Source organism: Colobus angolensis, unplaced genomic scaffold, assembly GCF_000951035.1.
Source record: "Colobus angolensis palliatus isolate OR3802 unplaced genomic scaffold, Cang.pa_1.0 Scaffold315, whole genome shotgun sequence".
In the NCBI taxonomy this organism is placed as follows: Eukaryota; Metazoa; Chordata; class Mammalia; order Primates; family Cercopithecidae; genus Colobus; species Colobus angolensis.
In genome coordinates, this window is record NW_012116433.1 from 740,666 (window position 1) to 761,641 (window position 20,976).

At 38.3% G+C, this 20,976-nt stretch overlaps 1 protein-coding gene across 2 annotated transcripts in view; it reads right to left on the reverse strand.

Annotated features, from left to right (window-relative positions):
* Nucleotides 1-467: 467 nt before the first annotated feature.
* The window catches only part of TOR1AIP2 (torsin A interacting protein 2), a 35,923-nt gene continuing 15,414 nt past the window's right edge, over nt 468-20,976 (reverse strand). The window contains exons 4-7 of one of the 2 annotated variants that reach the window (XM_011951132.1): nt 10,736-10,915; nt 7,064-7,582; nt 4,091-4,192; nt 468-3,391 (exon numbers count right to left, since the gene is read on the reverse strand). In XM_011951132.1, coding sequence (XP_011806522.1) covers nt 2,634-3,391; nt 4,091-4,192; nt 7,064-7,582; nt 10,736-10,769 — 1,413 coding nt within the window. In that variant the 5' untranslated portion in view covers nt 10,770-10,915 and the 3' untranslated portion in view covers nt 468-2,633. The remainder of the gene's footprint in view (nt 3,392-4,090; nt 4,193-7,063; nt 7,583-10,735; nt 10,916-20,976) is intronic. The other variant, XM_011951133.1, reaches the window with a different exon arrangement.

The following is a 20,976-nucleotide window of genomic DNA, read 5'->3' on the forward strand; positions in this document are numbered from 1 at the left end:
CAGGTTACAGTGAGGTGAGATTGCGCCACTGCATTTCAGCCTGGGTGACAGAGTAAGACCCTCTCTAAAAAAAAAAAAAAAAAAGTTTGAGGTTGGATGCATTGGGTCACATCTGTAATCCAAACACTTTGGGAGGCCGAGGTGGGAGGATCACTTGAGGCCAGGAGTTCAAGACCAGCCTGGCAACACAGTAAGACCCTGTCTCTATACAAAATAGAGTGGTAGAGTGGTGTGGTAGTATGCACTTGTAGTCCCAGCAACTCAGGAGGCTAAGGTGGGAGGATTGCTTGAGACCAGGAGTTTAAAGCTACAGTGAGCTATGATCAAGCCACTGCACTCCAGCTTGGGAGTCAGAGTGAGACTCCATCTCAAAAAAAAAGACTTTTGAAATAGTGGACAGAAAACTAACAACACTCTCAATTGATTGCACTACACATGGAAGGAAAAGTGTTTTTTAAAAGGCTAAATAAAAGCCATTGTGACTTTAGAAATTTATTTTTCTAAATTATTTTGAAAGGAAATGATGAAAAACCATATTCAACTGAATGATGAAACAAGAATATGCATCATACTGGTTCCTTTACAGATCTGAGGTAGCACAGGTCAGCAGGCCAATATAATAGCTGTACAAGGCAACACTGGTTTTGTGGATGTAATGTTAGCATCTAAGATCTAAAAAGACAGAAAAAATGTGCATATAGTATATAGATTTTCCTTCAATTTCCTCTGCTTTTATACTGGATTGACATTTACATTACATTCACCATGCTTTAACTGTTTGTTCAGGTCTTTTCCCAAATCTCTTAGAAGATTCCTTCAAAGTCCCAAATGCAAATTCTTCCTTCAGGTATGCCCCTACACTCAATTAAGCAATTACTCAATTGTAATCTTTTTAGGTATCAATAAAGATCCCTGTATTGTTTTAGTGTTTCCTAAAATCTTTCCATACTTTAATCAGACTTCTTAAATATATACATACAATCTCATATAATGGAGAGGCCAAAACCTAGTTGAAACATTCCAGGATTATGGTAATAGTCTATATAATAGAATAGACCCTTTGTTAGGTCGAGATCATTTTACTAGAGTTCTGCTTTCAGAGCTCAAATGCTAATCAACTACTGTCTCCATACAAACTGTTTTCAATATTTCTTACAATCACAGAACATGGTCCAACAGTCAGTACTGAACATCAAAACCTCTGAGAATCTACCCACCATTTCTGCTTCCTCTCTCTAAGTATAATATCTCTTGGATTTCTCTAATTTTTAACTTAATGGTACTTCTATAACTAGGTGGTCAAGAAATGAGCTGTATTACATAATATTCCATCACTGCATAGAAATAAACTGGTAAAGTTATGCCAAGTGTTCATATAAAATTTACTATTAAATTGGTTATTCAAAAATAATTTTTTAAAATAAAACAAATAAATTGATTATTAAAATATGTTCTGCTGAAAGTCTACAAACTCTCACCCTAGACAAGTATAAAATTCCATGCAGAGGGGACAAAAATGATGATTAACAGAAATGAACAAAAGCATCAGGGACATGCTAGTAAATGCTAGCTTATACATTCTGCTGTTCATGTATAGATGTTTAGTGTTCATAAATAATGTATCTATATGATAAACCTGTATTTCATCTTCCTACTCATAAGATTTAATACATTCAATTTTTTTACATATTTCCTATGTCCTAAGATGTTTTTTCACTTAATGGTTTTCAAACTTGAGTATCAGTGAAACTCTTTGTTCCAATGAAATCTCATAGACAACCCTGACATATAAAACAGTTAAAAGCAGAACTGCTCTGATACAAAGGGGAAGGGTGCCAGTAGACACAGTTTGAAAATCACTGCTGTAAATCATTCAAGAAAAGCTGAAGTAAAGATACAGCCAATTGGAATTTCTTCATTTCCAATGATTATAAACAATTTCCCCATTGGTTCTCATTTTTAAGAACATTTGAGTACAGCTGCTTATTCTGTACTGAGGTACACTTATACCTCAGCTGAATGGAATAAAAGCACAGTGCCTTACATGTAGTATTTAGGTAGGTACTTAATGGTTTGAATTCTTATTTCTTTTATCATACTACTCAAAACTGTAAAATTAATATAAGATATAATCCCATAATTTTAGATTATTAAAGTGAGGTTTGAAAATATTCAACATGTGATAGAAAAATTTTCTAAAAGTTATCATTGCTTCATAATTCTAATTGCTTTCATCCAAGTCCAAACACCATCCAAAAGGCTCTTCAGAGTCTCACTCAAGAAAAAAAAATCACTCTGTAGTTACTCTAAAAAGTAAGAGTATCTTCCTGTGCAATTTTGCTATATTTTAGAATTAAAAAAAAATTCTCATATATATCATCCATACTTCAAACCTGATTTGGTCCAAAAGGCAAAGAAAAAAAGTCAGGTTAATTTTTAGTTTTGTCAAGGCTTAGATTAGAAAGATTTTACAAGAAGTAAAAAATAAAAACTTGTTTCTAAAATAAGCTCATTTTTGTTTTTCAGGCTATTTCCTCAACCTATTTTATCAACCTCCTTCCATATAAACGAAAGGCCTTTAAACAAACTTTTTCATAAACATATACCTTCTGTAACCAACTTTGTGCTTAGCTTTAGAAAAGGCACCCCTGTTCTTCAATGTTCCTCACTGGCTGGACTGGCAGTACCAGGTGTGAAATTCGGCTCCACAGCCCACTCAATTTGTCTGAGTCCATGTGGTTGAAGGAGCTGGGAGTGTCAGAGTTGGTAAACTTGGCCCAGAGTAAGTCTCTCACTTTTTCTTCAGTTTCCCTTGGGCCTACACTTGCTTCTAATGTTTCCTCTTCTAGCAGAACAGTCAGGACCAGGGCCACATCTTTAAAGGCAGCATTCTCATGATCACAATACTTGTAGAAGATCAAAGTGGAGCCCGCAGGAAAGGATTCGAAGTGGTGTACCACAGCAGCCTTCTGGCCATTCTCAAACCCATAGCTCAGCTCCAGGTCAACCAACAGCTTGACCGTGTCACTGTCCTGCCAGGTCCTTCCAGCCCCATCAATCTGAATGGCAGAGACTTTCTGGGAAGAGGTGTAGGCATCTGCAACATGGTGGCTCAGGCACTTCAGGGTCTCTCTTCCCTCCTGAGCTGCTGTAAATATGATGGTGGCTGGCTCAGTAGGGTTGGAAGCATTGAGGTGCTTCTGGAGAAACTTCCGTCCTCTCTGCCACAGAAAGGAACTCTGGCCTGGAAATTTATCTTTCAATTGGCTAAACTGGGCCAAAAAGGCCTCCAAAGCTGGATTTTTGGGCACTTGCTGGGCTGGAGTGGAATAGTAGCTATTCACAGAACTTGCCACAACAGCCACAACCAGGAAGAGAAGAAAGATAGGGCCTGTCAAAAGAATGAGAAAAGAATAGAAAATTACAGAGAACACAAGCCAGAAACAAAGCCTATGGTAAACTAAAATAAGGCAGAAATACCATCAGGTTTTACTAGGAGCAATAAGTTTCTTGTGCATAAATTGTTTAAACTTTTAATCCATCAGAAGTACCTCTTCTCTAATCTCTTCTCAGATTTAATTATTTGAAGATATCTTTGTTGAAAGACAAAACTTTCATGGAAGAGTTAAGTACTCAGTAAAAAATTTTAAAAAATAAAAGGTAAAAGCTGAGTCTATGTATTTGTTGTTATAACTAATGATGTAATTTAGACATAAGTGATCAAGATTTTCTTCCATCTTCTCAATGCACCTACTACCTATAGCTGACCATTTTTTTTAGGAGTCATAACTTTAAAATGCACTTGAAAATTTAATATTCTCTAATTAGAAAAGCAGTTTTTGTTTCTTATTTAGGAAAAGCTTTTCCTACTGTGAGAAATTTAATTTTGTTAATCACAGCAAAATATGAGCCAGTACCCTTCAGGGAAAAATCCCTAAAACTCTATTTTTCTATGACTTACTACCAATCATTAAATAAGTATATATAAACACAATGTTAAAACTGTTTAAATCTGCTAGTTTTCTAGGCATTTTCACTGAGGATTTCTGAATGTGAATCAACACTGCAGTAAAACCAGGTTTGTTCTCACCATAGCTCCAAAAACCCTTTTTATTAATCTGTCTCATGGTGTCCTGTGCATTCTCTTTAATTTCTTCCAATTTTTGTGTTTGTTGCGGATGACTTCCAGCCTCTGGAGAGGAAAAGAATCAATATTATTTTTAGGCAGTACACTAATGACAGTATGTATACCTTTATATCTCTCACCAAACCAAACAATGATTTGACTAAAAGGATTTCTGTACCTTAGCCAGGTACGGTGGCTCACGCCTATAATCCCAGCACTTTGGCAGGCTGAGGGAGGTGGCTCACTTGGGGTCAGGAGTTCGAGACCAGTCTGGCCAAAAAGGTGAAACCCTTTCTCTACTAAAAATACAAAAATTATCCAGGCATGATGGTGGGTGCCTATAATCCCAGCTACGCGGGAGGCTGAGGCAGGAGAATCGCTTGAATCCGGGAGGCGGAGGTTGCAGTGAGCCGACATCACACCACTGCACTGCAGTCTGGGGGACAGACCAAGACTCCACCTCAAAAAAAAACCAAAGTTAACATTTTTCCTGTCTTTTCTTTAAGACTATTACTCTTATTCTACTTAGAAGAATAAAATGAAATGCTGTGAAATTCATTCAAGGATAATGTTGCTATATTCACAATTCCTCACTGCCTCTTATATCAAAGACAAAGACATTTAAATACTACAGCCAAACTTACCTAAAATGTGATTCAGCAAAATGTATAAAATTAAGAAGGGATTTAAGAAATGTTGGCTATACACGAGATTCAACTTCACGGGGTAATTGTGCTCTAATTTCAGTGTTCAAGTTTCACATGGTTCCTCAAGACCCCAAATATAAAAATAACAGAAGCACTAAGTTCTGAGATAGGAGAGATTACTGTACAGTTGCAAAATAGCTTATAAAAGCAAATTTGAAACTCTTAATGAAGGATATATACAAAGCAAGGAATATAAGGTGAAGAAAATTCACAAAATATGTAAAAATCCAGGTGTAGGGTGGGCACACCAAGCTTAAAATATGTGGGTGAAAAGACAGGTAACAATTTTTAGCACTCTAAGCTAAATCACACTAGACTCTAAATTTGTGCTTAACCCCAGCCAGGTACTTCTATTAGCATAGATGAGTAGGATCATCTTCACTTATAAAGGATTGCTCATATCACCCCAAAAAGTAGGTTCTTAAAATATCATATCATGGAATTTAAGAACTGAAAGGATCTATAATGTCCATTATAGGTTAGCTGCACTGCCTAACCTATCATGAAAAAAGGTCCAGGGAAGATCTTGCCCAAGGTCACATAAAGAGATGTAGCTAAGTTGAGATGAAGACAAGGTTTCTCATCTCTTAGAGTATAGATAACCTCATTCAACTATATTAAGTTGCTTTCCATACATAAACTGCATTTTTTTTTTTAAAAAAGACAGGGTCTCACTCTGTCACCAAGGCTGGAGTGTGGTGGTGAAATTTTGGCTCACCACAGCTTCAACCTCTCGGGCTCAAGCAATCCTCCCACCTCAGCCTCCTGAGGACTACAAGTGCACGCAGCTGTTTTTGTGTTTACTGGAGAGATGGGTTTTCGCCATTTTGCCCAGGCTGGTCTTGAACTCCTAGCCTCAAGTGACCCACCAGCCTTGGCCTCCCAAAGTGCTAGGATCACAGGAGTGAGCCACTGCCCTTGGCCTAAACTGGATTTTTTTAAACAGTATTTTTTTCTACTCACAGTGAACCTGCCTAGCAGTGAACTTTTTAAAGAGATGGGGTCTCACTACATTGCCCAGGCTAGCTAGAATGCAGTGGTTATTCACAGGGGTGATCACAGCACACTGCAGGTTCGAACTCCTGGGCTCAAGCATTCCTCCCAACTCAGCTTCCCAAGTAACTGGGACTAGAGGCATAAGTAATTGCACCTAGCTCCTAACAGTGAAATTCTGACACAGGTCATGGTCCATACAAATCACATTCATTCATTTGACTATAAAGGTGTTTCTATGTGCCAGGTGCCAGAGATACACAATGAATGACAGGGACACAGTCCTTGCCTTCACTGAAGTTACAGATTATTCTAATGATTAATAAATAAAACATATATTTGAGATTAGTCATTGATTTGCAGTGAAACATGAATTACTGGCCCTTGCTGAAGTCCCTGATGAACAGAGTGTCTTATATTTTATATTCTTTTGCACTGGCAAATAGGCATTTCAGACTGAGCTCTTCAGAGCACTTATAAAATACAAATCCACACACAATCACAGAAGATGACACCTAGAAGAATCCTTGGATATCATCTTGTCCAACTTCTTCATTTTACAAATAGGAAATTGAAGCACCAGGAAGGGAAGAGACTTTCCCAAGGTCACCCAAGTTAGCAAGTGGTAGGGCCACAACCAGAATTCACACGTCTTGAGTTCCAGTTAAGGATTTAGCACCCTGCAACGCTTACCTTCATAAGGGAAGACATGCTCGTTCCTCTTTAGGCAGAAAAAAACAGGTATAGAGAAACTAACTGACTTACTCAAAGTCCTATAAAACTGAAACATGACTGAGTTAAGGACACTGTCCCATTAATGCTCATTTTTAACTATACCCATGTTTTGATTTATGTAACAGTTAGTTTACCAAAAAGTAAAAGATCTTAAAAATTATGTCAAAATATTCTCATAATAAAAAACTAGAAGCAAATTTTTTAAAAGTCATGCCCCTTTTTGTCATATCACATTAATAGAAACAGTTAATAAAAACATTGCTTAGAAATGCAGTTTATGTGTAGGAAGCAACTTAAAACAGTGGAATGAGCTAGCCTAGATGAGAAAACTCATTTCAAAATCAACTCAAGTCATATGGCTTTGTGTGAGCTTGGGCAAGGCCCAAAGGCCTTAATCCTATGAAAGATAGACAACAGTTCTCTGGAAAGACGGCCTCTGACTTCTGTTTTCTCAGTTAACAGAGCAATACAAAACAGGAGAGTAGTTCAGGGGTTCTCCTACCTGGGGCCAGCAGCCTCCTCCTCAGTGTATCCTCGCCCTCTTGCCCTGCACTGGAATGACCAGGACTCTGGGCGTCCTGGGAGTCTGTAGTAGGTGGTTCCTGAGATGCTCCAGTTCCGTCACTTGCTTCATTAGGGAGGGCCACAGAGCTGCTCCCTAAGTGTGCATCTGCTCTTCCTACCTTGTCACTTGGAGAATGGCTGGGATCTGGATCCAAGGGTTCTTCACCCAGATTTTCTGAAGGGAGGTGATGCCCTTTTTCACCATCCAGAAAACTCTGGTTGTTCTCATCTTCTATTTTATCCTTTGGATGTTTCCCCACATTTGCTTCATCTGGACTTTCTGATTTATCACCTGTATCTGCACTTTCCGGACCCACTGTCTCCACCCCTTGGTGGTCTTTGCTAAGACCACAGGCAGAGTGTAGGGTCTGAGCTTCCTCAGCATTACTTGCCATGATTGTGGTCTCCTGCGCCTGGGAATTTATTGATGGATCATTTTCCAAATCCTTTTGTGAGTCTATTGAGACAAAAATTTATAATTTTTATTGGAAAAAATTCCCCATACATTTATATTTTAAAAAGCTCCCTGTTTAATAATAATATTTACATAGATTTTCATGGTTTACAAGACACTCTTCCTAAACATTATTTCTCTTGGCTCCCACTAAAGGTGATTAAAACAACAATAAAAAACTTACGTTAATAAATACAAAATGACACTAATATAAAACAATTTATATGACAGAACCAACTTTTGGTTATGTTAAATATATCCTCTTCCCTAATGAAAGGTAATGCTCATCAATGGTAGCAAAACCTTATGCAAAAGGCTGATGGGGACTTTTATGGTGGATGAGCCAGACTGACAACTGCTGAACCCAGTGATCAATCTGAATTCACATCATGAAAACAGGGAAACCCAAACAGGTATCATTAACCTCCTAATACAATGCAGTAAGAAGTACTCTAGACCACTTAGGAAGTATTTTTGCCAAACAACTGAACTTAAATCTGATAAGCTTCTAGAGCTACTAGTTTCCAAGAAATACAGGGATAGAGGAATACATTAAATTATGCCTCAAGAATATAATCAGTAAAACCCAGCAGATGGGAAATTCCAAAAGACTTTGTTTCTTTAATAAAAGTGAGAATGGCCAGATATGGTGGCTCATGCATGTAATCCCAGCACTTCGGGAGGCTGAGGCAGGTGAATCACCTGAGGTCAGGAGTTCAAGACCAGCCTGGCTAACATGGTGAAACCCCATCTCTACTAAAAATACAAAACATTAGCCGGGTGTGGTGGCGGGTGCCTGTAAGCCCAGTTACTCAGGAGGTTGAGGCAGGAGAATCACTTGAACCCGGGAGGTGGAGGTTGCAGTGAGCCAAGATCATGCCATTGTACTCCAGCCTGGGCAACAAAAGCGAAACTGCATCTCAAAAAAAATTAAAAAATAAAAATAAAAATAAAAAACAGTAAGAAATTAAAATAAATGGCAAGAAAAGGGGAAAACAGGAGTCTCTTAACTTACTGATTAAGAGACTTAAGAGACACATCAATCAAATACAATATGTGGACTACGAGGTCTAGATCCAGTTTCGAATAAGCCCATCATTAAAGAAATATTTATGACACAATCAGGAATATCTGAATGCCAGATATTTGATGACATGAAGGAATTATGATTCATCTTTTTAGGTGTGATAAAGGTATTGTAATTACATTTTTTAAAAAGAATCCTCTTTCAGAGATATATTCAAGTATTTATTACTAAAATTATGGATAGCCAGGATTTGCTTCAACTAAACAACATGGGGGAAGGGAGAAATGAGGGCATATGGATGAAACCATATTGGCCATATGTTTTCGTCTTTTTTTCTTTACTCCACTATATATTAGCTATATGTTGATAGCATATGAAGCTGTTTAATGGGTACACAGAGGTTCACTTTATCTGTCTACTTTTCTATGTGTTCGAATTTTTTTTTTTTTTTTAGAGATGGAGTTTTGCTCTGTCTCCCAGGCTGCAGTGCAGTGGCGCGATCCGGCTCATTGCAAGCTCCATCTCCCAGGTTCACACCATTCTCCTGCCTCAGCCTCCTGAGTAGCAGGTGCCCACCACCACGCGCGGCTAATTTTTTGTATTTTTAGTAGAGACGGGGTTTCACCGTCTTAGCCAGGATGGTCTCGATCTCCTGACCTTGAGATCCGCCTGCTTCAGCCTCCCAAAGTGCTAGGATTAAGGTGTGAGCCACCCTGCCTGGCCCTGAAATTTTCTACAATACAACTTTAAAAAAGAACAACCTAGAAGCAATAAGAAATCAAATGCAATGTGTGGCCCAACTGTCAAGAAAAAACAAATTATGAGACACTTTGGGAAATGTGAATAATGACAGGATATGAAATGACATGAAGGAATAATTGTTCATCTATTTTTTTAGGTGTGATGATATTTTGGTTATTTTTTAAAAAATAATCTATGAAGAATCTATCTTTAGGAGATGTAAACTATTTACAATAAAATGATACAATATCATGGATGTACATTAAAATAATCCAAGGCAGGCAACAAGATCAGCATTATGTTGGTAACAGTTGAAGCTGGATGTTGAGTGCATAGGGGTTCATATACTATTCTACTCTTATATATTATTTATTTTTTGAGACAGAGTTTCGCTCTCGTTGCCCAGGCTGGATGGAGTACAATGGCCCGATCTCAGCTCACTGCAGCCTCCACCTCCCGGGTTCAAGCGATTCTCCTGCCTCAGCCTCCCAAGTAGCTGGGATTACAGGCATGCGCCACCACACCCAGCTAATTTTGTATTTTTAGTAGAGATGGAGTTTCTCCATGTTGGTCAGGCTGGCCTCGAACTCCCGACCTCAGGTGATTCACCTGCCTCAGTCTCCCAAAGGGCTGGAATTACAGGTGTCAGCCACCGCACCTGGCCTCTACTTTAATATATTTTTTAACTCCCATAACAAAGACTTTAAATAAATGTTCTCTTTCTCTTCTGGAAAATCTATTACATATTTTGCCTTTATCTCCTACATAAAATATAAGCAGGATGAACTAAAATTTAATTCTTACCCATAACTGAAAGATCTAAGGCCAGGAGTGGTAGTTCACGCCTGTAACCCCAGCACTTTGGGACGCCGAGGGGGGCAGATCACTTGAGGTCAGAAGTTCGAGACCAGCCAGGCCAACATGGTCTGGTCCGTCTCTACTAAAAACACAAAAATTAGCGGGGTGTGGTGGCAGGCGCCTGTAATCCCAGCTACTCTGGAGGCTGAAGCATGAGAATCGCTTGAGCCTGGGAGGCGGAGGTTGCAGTGAGCTGAGATCACGCCACTGCACTCCAGCCTGGGTAACATTAAAAAAAAAAAAAAAAGAAGAAGAAGAAGAAGCAAGAAAGATCCCTTCTAAATAGAGCATTGTATTTTTCTATTACTGTAAGTCCCTACTATTGGAGTCTCTAAAACATTTATCTTCCTTATAATTAGGGTTCACATTATAGTAAAATTCAGTAAATTTAAAAGAATAAGTATAATAAAAACAACTGAATTAGCTTTTTTACTTCAAAACCGCAGATTTTAGTCATCAGAGATTTTCTCTCTCTGCACAGTCCTGGTTTCCCACAGCAGCACCCTCAGTGCTAGACAAATCAGTCTTACCCTCTTGAGGTTCCCTAAGTCCACTGTCGGTCATGTTTATGCTCTATCTCTTCAGAGTTGGGGGGATACTTTTTTTAGTGCTTGGTTTTCCTTGTTAAGATGTCTTGTCTTCTTCTTGCCCCAAGTCCCAACAGACTCATGCTTCCCGTGGACCCAGGAAATAAGCCATATATACAGTGACTAAAACAAAATGAAAAAAATTAAATGACTTTTTATCCATACAAGGGAGAAATGCAAGTATCAGCTTTATTAAATATGTTTAGTTTGAGTAATATTTCCTCTCTGAAACCTTTTTGCGTGAAGAAAAGTTCCTTTCATGAGAATCATACTCCAAATCCTAGACTATTGAAAAAAGCTCCAGATTGTTAATCTTTCATGAATTTCATAATCTCCTAATCCATTCCAGAATAGTTGAAAGAGTATAAAAAGTAAGATCAAGTGACCAGAATCTTCAAGAGAATAGCTTGAATTAAAATAAAAAATAAATCTAAGAGTAGAAATTTAAGTCATTGCTGAAACAATCACTGCAGATTTCCTGCATGTCTTCAATTTCTGTCCCAGATGATTTTCTCATAGTCTGCCTATCAGAAGCTTTCACTTATATTAAAAAGTAACAAGGCACAGGAGGTTCCCACAAACTGAGATGGCTCCTGTGAGGTGTACCACGACACATTTGGACTGACTTTGAAGTGGCTCTCTCGAAGTATTCTTTTGTAAAATATGGAGACAGATATCCTTTTATACAATGCCTTTTTATGCAATGCTCAAAGACAAAGAAAATTATTAAGATTTACACAAAAGGAGCCAAATCAAAGGCACTTTATAAGCAATTAAAAATTATATTTTATAGTTAATTTATTTTTGTCAAAAACAAATTGATCAGTAAAGTTACTTAACATTCATTCCCTATAAAAATGAGAATAATGATACCTATGAGGCTTAAATACAAAAATATATAAGAAAAATCTGTGTGAAGTGTTACAGTTTTTTGACAGCCTAGCTGGGAGGCTAGCCAATTTGCCGTCTTTATGTTTTTCTCAGTACTCTTTTGTAAAATTTAATTTTACACATTAAAAACTTTCTTCCCCAATGCCTACATGGTGCCTAGTGTATAGTAAGAACTCCGTATTTTAACTTAAAAGCATATGAAAAAATAAATGAATGTATAAATAAAGAGTGATGCCATAGATAAACGGGAAGGGAAGAGAAGAGTTAGGGACAGACTCTTCTTTCTGCCGCTGTGAACACTTAGCATAAGTGTTTGCAGGGTTCCTTATCACTGCTTTTATCTTCTTCAAGCTCTTGGGACTGGGCTTTCAAGCCATCGTATGTTGCAATGAAGTTTTCTCTCCCATCCTAGCTCATGACAGAAAATAAAAAGTCCCCAGTCCTTTTCAAGTTTTGTTAAAAAAATTTTTCCTGCCAGCCAAAACCAAGAAAATAGGTTAAAAGTTTCCCATGTACCAATAACAAAAATTTTCAAAAGCAAAGACGCTACTCACAATAACCATAAGGAACCTAGAATAAAAACTAAAACATACCTAGTATTAAATCCAACAAGAGATATGCAAGATCTTTAGACAGTGGTGAATTTTATGGTATGTAAATTATACCTCAATAAAGCTGTTTCTTTAAAACACAACTTCAAAGAGAAAAACACAGAACTTTATTGAAGTATATAAAAAAGAGACAAGTAAACAGAAAAATACATCATGAGTAGACAATAAGACTCAAAACCATTGATGTCAATTTTCTCCAAATTAATCTACAAATTTAATGCAATTTGAAACAAATCTCAAGTTTTTTGATTATTGTTGGTTTCTAGTGAAATGGAAAAGCTGATCCTAAAATTCAAAAAGAGCAGCAAAGGATCAAGAAGAGTCAGCATAATTCTGAAGAAGAAGGGGGCAATCTTTACCAGGTATCAAATCTTCTTTAAACTTAAAAGTAGGCTGGGCTTGGTGGCTCATGCCTGTAATTCCTGCAGTTTGGGAGACTGAGAAAGGCAGATCACCCAAGGGTCAGGAGTTCGAGACCAGCCTGGCCAATATGGTGAAACCCCATCTCTATTAAAAATACAAAAATTAGCCTGGCATGGTGGTGCATGCCTGTAATCCCAGCTACTCAGGAGGCTGAGGCAGGAGAATCATTTGAACCCAGGAGGCAGAGGTTGTAGTGAGCCCAGATTGCATCACTGCATTCCAGCCTGGGTGACAGAGCAAGACTCCGTCACCAAAAAAAAAAAAAAAAAAGAAACTTAAAGTAATAAAAACAATGGAACACTGGCACAGGAATAGACAAACAATATACAGAATAGAGAGTAAAGAAGTATACGCAGCATACATACATAAGGAAATTGGCTAATTCAGCACAGGGAAATAATGAATTAGTGAATAAATAGTTTGGGGATGACTGACTATTCAAATGGAGGGAAAATTAGATTTCTGTCTCCTACTTCATATAAAAATCAAGTCCATATTAAAGACCTAAATATAAAAAGTAAAACTTTTAAACTTTGAGAATATCAAATATCTTTATAACTGCAAGGGTTTCTTAAATAAGATATACAATACACAAACCAGAAAGTAAAATTTGACAAACGTGACCCCATTAAAAAATTTTTAATTTCTACACAAGATATCAAAATTAAAAGATAAGTCTCTGACTAGAAAAACATCTGCAACATATAAAACCAGTAAGGAGTTAATATCGAGAACACATAAAGAATTCCACAAATCAGTACAAGACAAATAATGCTATGAAAAAGTGGGTAAAGGGATGAACAAGCAGTTCAACAAAGAGGAAATATGAAAACATAATGAATATGAAAAAAGACTAGTTAAGGAAATACAACCCCTAATGGCAATTAAGTAAACTGTCATTACAACTTTAGAGAGAAATATGGCAAAGAAAATTAAGGCAAACATATTCTACAAATCAGCAACTTCATTTTTAGACATATAACAGAGAAACTCATTCATATGGCCCCAAAATATCCATTGCTGTATTGTTTAAAATGAGGAAAAATGAGAAAATCTGTATGTTCATTAATAAGAAAGTGGGTACAAAAAATTGTCATATTCTTACAATGTAATATTATACACAGCAATTCAAATAAATTAGATTATCTTTAAAAGTTGTAAAATTACAGCACTGAAGTACTGATGACCAGGTACAATGGCTCACACCTGTAATATCAGCACTTTCAGAGGTCAAGACAGACAGATCAATTGAGCTTAGGAGTTCAAGACCAGCCTGGACATGGTGAAATCCCATCTCTACAAAAAAAAAATAACAAAAACTAGCCGGGCGTGGTGGTGCATACCTGTAGTCCCAGCTGCTGAGGTGGGAGGATCACTTGAGCCCGGGAGGCAGAGGCTGCAGTGAGCAAGATTACGCCACTGCACTCCAGCCTGGGCGACAGAGCGAAACTCCGTCTCAAAAAAGAAAAAAAAATGTTGAATATCTTTACTGAGGTGGTGGTTCCATTTGTTATCAAACTTAAAATCTGTACGTTAATTGTATGTGACATAGATTATCCTCAATAAACTTTATTGCAAACAAACAGAACTGAGGGCTTTCAAAAATATATTACTTGGTTACTAGGTTGCAGTCCAAAAGAATCTGCAAAGGTGCCATCACAGATATTTCTATAATCTTACAAATGCTTAACATACACTCTTCCTGTCACAAAGCACACATAGATCCTATAGCCCACTTCATTCAGACCTTTTGTAACATATCATCACTGTTTATAGTTGAAATGGCATTTCCCTCACAGTGCAAGAAGCGGGACAAACAAGAGTTCTTGACAAATCCTCAGATAAGATCACATGGCAGGGTATCTGAGAGATCTGGAGGCCACTGTTCTGGAGGCAAGTCAATCTTTCTTTTTTTTTTTTTCCTCCAAGATAGAATCTTGCTCTATCACATAGACTGGAGTGCAGTGGTGTAATCTCGGCTCACTGCAACCTCCAACTCCCAAGTTCAAGCAATTCTCATGCCTCAGCCTTCGCAGCTGGGACTACAGGTGCGTACCACCATGCCCAGCTAATTTTTGTGTTTTTAATACACACAGGGTCTCACCATGTTGCCCAGGCTGGTCTCAAACTCCTGGCCTCAAGTGATCTGCCTGCCTCAGCCTCACAAAGTGCTGGGATTAGTCGTGAGACAACGAGCCCAGCCAGGCAGGTCAATCTTTTGAACAGTGTCTGATCCCTACCAGGATATGTGCTCATTAGGAACTTCGGGACTGCATAATGGAAGTGAGGCAGAGCCTCATCCTGAAGGAAAATGGGGTAGTTGGAGCTTTCTATAGCTGTAGGGAAAACCACTCCATAAGCATGTCCCAAAATAGATGCTTTTGATAGTATCTTCTACAAGGAACTGATGAGACCTCTGTGCTTTACATGGCAACGAAAGACATTCACTTTGAGTGAATCCCTTGCAAGTTCAATTATGAAATGTTCGTGTTCAGTGCTCTATCCATGGCAGTTATAGTGATTCAGATTTCTACTTAAATAAAATGTAGCCTCATCACTGACAGTCATTTCCACTTCCCTGTGACCCTGAAATCTGCAGCAAAACTTGCATCATTTTGCTTTAGTTGTCTCCATCAAGGCTTGTAACAGGTTAAGGCTGTAAGGTTTTATTCTCCATTTATGGAGAACATACTAGATGGCCGGCTGAGGGATGCCTTGCTTAATTTCTATTTCCTGGGACTTCTCTAAGAGGGACACATTTACCTCACTGCTTCCTCTGTAAATGTGGCTGCCTTGTGCTCCGTCTTCTAAGATGTACCCTTTCTGCTTCATCTCACTCACTATAAAATGGTAAACGCTTTGACTACCCGGTAGGTGACATTGTGTGGTATACCAGATGACTTTTGCGTTGAAGTTACATAACCAAGTTTAGACGATTCCAACATACAATATTAAATGCCATAAGGCTAATTACAATTCAATACGTACTACATGTTTCTAAATTTGGGCCAGGTATGATGGCTCACACATGTAAGCCAGGATGTTACAATTCTGCTATGAAAACAAGTAACATATACAGCACACACAACTATAAAAGTTACTATTTATTGAGTGCCTTCTTTGTGTCAGGCAGCATTTAAATCACTTTATGTATTAACTCATTTAATCTTCACAACACTTTGTGAGGCCAAGGCGGGAGGACTGCTTGAGTCTAGAAGTTCAAGATCAGCCTGGGCAACATAATGAGATGATGTCTCTAAAAAAAAAATTTAAAAATTAGCCAGGCATGGTGTCACATGCCTGTAATGCCAGCTACTCAGGAGGCTAAGGAGGACGATCCCTTGAGCCCAGGAGGTCAAGGCTGCAGGGAGCTAAACTCATGCCACTACAATCCAGCCTGAGTGACCCTGTCTCGGGGGGAAAAAACAAACAAAATAAATATATGTACATACATATATATGTGTGTGTATGTATATATATTTGATACTAATGAAGGTTTGAAAATATTCCATTTTTTGTCACTACAGAGTGATATGTACAGCATGTACATGTACAGAAAATAATGTACAGCATTATTTACATATATAAATTTATAACAAAACATAAATACATAAATGGAAAGGATATGTATCAACTTCCATTTAGGGCTTGCTTCTGCAAGGAATAAGAGAGGGTGTCAACTGTACACATAAAGTTTCCTTAAAAAAATAAAAACAACTGAGGTAAATGTGATAAAATGTTCATATATTTGAGATCTGGGCACAGGTCTTGTTATATTATTCTCTGCACTTTTCTATATGTTTGATGTAGTTACTGCCTTTTTAAATGAGTAATAATGAATTAATCTCCATAAAAAAATAAGTATCAAAAGGAAAGACCTGTAATGGAAACTCTTTGAGCCTAAATGCAATGACCTTACATTGCAGAGTACGCTTCTACCATGGCCTCCTAGACATTTTGTCACAACCAGCTGGAAAAGCTGCCTTTGAGAACAAAATCAGAGCTGGGAGAGCAAAAGGACCTTACCTATCCTCCACTCCATCCTGCAAACTGCTAGCATTGCCATGGGGACCAGTGAAAAAGAGGGGAGGGGATGGTGACCTGGGGAAAACCTGGGGAGGGGAGGTAGGGTAGGTATCATAAAGTACTAAGACCATTTTTTAAATGGAGAAGGAAATTAGAAGTTTAGCAGCCAAGAAGAGCACAAAAGAATCAGCCATTCCAGGATGGTAGTTTAGATATAAATGCCATCATGACAAAAGTATGACAGTTGGGATAGAATTAAGTATATATCTTTATTTATTTATTTTTTTTGAGACGGAGTCTCACTCTGTCGCCTGGGCTGGAGTGCAGTGGCCGGTTCTCAGCTCACTGCAAGCTCCGCCTCCCGGGTTTATGCCATTCTCCTGCCTCAGCCTCCGAGTAGCTGGGACTATAGGCGCCCCGCCACCTTGCCCGGCTAGCTTTTTTTTGTATTTTTTAGTAGAGATGGGGTTTCACCGTGTTAGCCAGGATGGTCTCGATCTCCTGACCTCGTGATCTGCCCGTCTCGGCCTCCCAAAGTGCTGGGATTACAGGCTTGAGCCACCATGCCCGGCCTATATCTTTATTTTTAAACACAATTTTATTTTAGTGAATGATGCCATTTTAGGCTCTAGGAATAAAAAGAAACCGATATCTTGGCCCTGAAACAAGTAGTTACAATCCTGCTATGAAAACGAGTTAACATATAAAGCATAGACAACAACTATAAGAACTACTATTTATTGAGTGCCCTTCTTTGTGCCAGGCATCATTCAAAGCACTTTATTAACTCATTTAATCTTCACAACAATCTTATGAGGTGTAGACTATTAATATTCCTACTATTTTAGAGATGAGGAAACTGAGATACAGAAAAGTTAAGAATCTTACCCAAGAACACGTGACTACTGAGGGCAGTCAGGATTTGAACTCAGGTAGTCTAGCTGTGGGACCTAACCATGACACTTTAAAAGACTTGTGTTAAGCATACCACAAGCACCCTGACTCTGGAATACTTAAATCTAGGTTTGAATTGTGACTCTAGCACATATGACCTGAGTGAATTTGTATATATCCTTCAACTTTTCTCTATTTTCCTTTTTAGGGACCTGCCACTTTAGGAATTTATTTCAGTGTTGTGGAAAGTCTCAGGTGATATAAGACATATAGCAACTGTATCTACCATAATTAAGATTATAAAATGGGCCTAAACATTGTGACTAAAATCTGCCTTGGGTCATCCATCCCTCCAGGCCTTTTAATCTTTACAACTAAGACCATTTGACTTATGTCACAGGCTCAACCTCATCCCAAAACCAATCTTGTCCTTCATCAGGAGAGATTTAAGAAGTGTTTTGTTTTTGTTTTTAGATACAGGGCCTCACTCTGTTGCCCAGGCTGGAGGGCAGCAGTACCATCATAGCTCACTGAGGCTCCAGTGATCCTCCCAACTCAGCCTACTGAGTTGCTGGGACTACAGGCACATGGCACCACAGCCAGCTAATTTTTTTTATTTTTAAAACTTTTTTGTAGAGTTGGGGGGTCTCACTATAGCTGAGGCTTGTTTTCAACTCCTGGACTCAAGTCATCCTCCTGCCTCAGCCTCCCAAAGTGCTGGGATTACATGTGTGAGCCACCAGCCAATAAGTTTATAATAATTCAGCATCAGTTCAAACAACTGGCTTTAATCCTTGTTCTAAAACTAAGACTCGGTGGACATGGTGGTTCATGCCTATAATCCCAGCACTTTGGGAGGCCGAGGTGAGCGGACTGCTTGAAGCCAGGAGTTCAAGACCAGTCTGGGCAACATGGCGATACTCCATCTCTACAAAAATACAAAAATTAGCTGGGTGTGGTGGTGCAAACCTGTAGTCACAGCTACTTAGGGGGCTGAAGTGGGAGGATCACTTGACCCCAGAAGGTCAAGGCTGCAGTGAGCCATGAAGGCACTACTGCACTCCAGCCTAAGTGACAAAACGAGACTCTCTCTCAAAAAAAAAAAAAAACAGAACAAAACAAGTAAGACTCTACATTATTCCCCAGCTCTAATTTCTGCTTTTGCTTTCTTGCCCTACATCTTTCCTCGTCCTAAAGATTTAGTATGTGCCATATGTTTGGTATATGCTTTGCACTTACACCTCACAACAGTATGAGGTGGGTATTATTACACAACCTTTTTCACAGATGAAGAAACTAGATACAGAGAGGTTAAAATGCCTAAGGTCATTTAATAGTGTCAGAATTAGAATACAAACCCAGCTGGCTGCAAGGCCATTATTTTGCCTCTATAAAAAGCAATTTTCAAGCTGTGTCCCCAAAATTCCATGGAGACTCAGGGTTGCCAGGGAGACTGGAGAGATGAAAGGGCTATAGCTCATCTCACTTTTACAGACAGCTATGACATGTGGACTGCAACATATTCTTTGGATGCCATGGACTCATTTCTGCCTTCTTGTTTGCCTGGGCTTCCTTCACCTGTGACTCAGAGACGAATCCCACCTCACTCACTCATATCCCCCGACAGCTACCTCTTTGGTGGATATATTTTCTTTCCGGTCTGCCCTTGCATGTTTCCATTAACCTTTTCACTACCAGGTCTGCTATAAAATAACAGGAACTAGTTATAATGGTCATTTTAGAAATGCTACCATAACATATAAGCAATATTACCAACTCTTCCACGCTATAAAAATAGAGACGAGTGTAGCTCACACTATTTAAAACACTGGATAACCCTCCAGATCATTTGTCATTACAACTAATTTTACCAACACAGCATTTGTGTTTTAATAAAATTCATTATTCATATCAACTATGGAGTATTTTAGAACAACCTGCAATACTTTAAGCCATATGAAGACATACTAGAAAGACCCAAGGTGAAAAGCTTTGTTCAAAGGCTTCCTCAATTTTCTCCTTTGTTCAATTTTATGAGCTCTACTACATGATGTTGATTTCTGACAGCTTACCATATAATAGGTATGTGATAATGTTTGAAGGCAAAGTAACCCTCTTAATATTAAAATTAATATTTTTACTCATTTTTCTGGCCCATATATTCACATAGTTCATAATGACACCAAACAAAACTGTTTGTGAAGAGGACTGAAACATTCCTGATTAATTTAATTAATGAGAAAAATGTGGCTGAGTTACGACCTAAATTATCAAGAGTGATCTTCAGTCTGACATGAAACCTCTTTTTACATTACCAGTATTACCAAATAAATGGTACTATCTTGCAGTATTATGAGTACTCTGCTCCCACCCTTTTAAGCCAGATAAGTAAACACTATGGACATATTACTACAGCATTTCTCAAAGTATGGTCCAGAGAGCACCTGCATCAGAATCTCCAAAGGTACTATTTATACCTTTCTGTTGTTTTTTTTTGAAAGAGACAGGGGTCTCACTATCTTGCTCAGGCTGGTCTTGAACTCCTGGGCTCAAGTGATCCTGCTGCCTCAACCTTTGAAGTAGCCGTGGTAACAGGTACACGCCACTGCACTCGGCATGAGGTGTTTTTTATAATATGCAGATTCCTGGGCCCTACGAGCAACCTGAGGAATCAAAATTTCTAAAGCAGACCAAGAAATCTCCATTTTTAAACAAGCTCTCACAGGTACTGCTTAGGTATTGATTTGAGAAATCAATGGTATAAATCCTTTTAATCTGATCTTACTATTTAATGGAGAGATTGACTAAAACAAAAACAAAGACCTTTTCTCCATTTTGCTGATATTTAAATTTTCATATTTGTAGAATGTTTCTTTGTATATGTCCTTACAACATAAGCATTCTCTAATAATTAAATAATTTAGAGGCAATAATACTGATCATAATACTATTCTCAAAAGCACTTAAATTTTCACTTTTTAGGAAGAACTGTAGGATAGTGAAATTCTTCATTAAAGAGTTAGTGATAAACTAACTAGTCTTCAGTCACTTTAGCAGTTCACATAGTTTATTCAGCAATATAACAGGAGAGAACCTCCATTGTAAGAGACATAAGGCAGATACAGGGTGTATCTCTGGGGTACATTCTTCATACAGACTAACAAATAACTTCAGGTTTCACAACATGTAGCAAGTATGATTTGTTGCACACCAATAGCCATTCATTTCTCACGTTTTCCTTGCTAAAAGAGCCCTGGTTGGGCACAGTGGCTACACCCGTAATCCCAGCACTGTCGGAGACCAGGGCAGGCGGATCATCTGAGGTCAGGAGTTCAGATG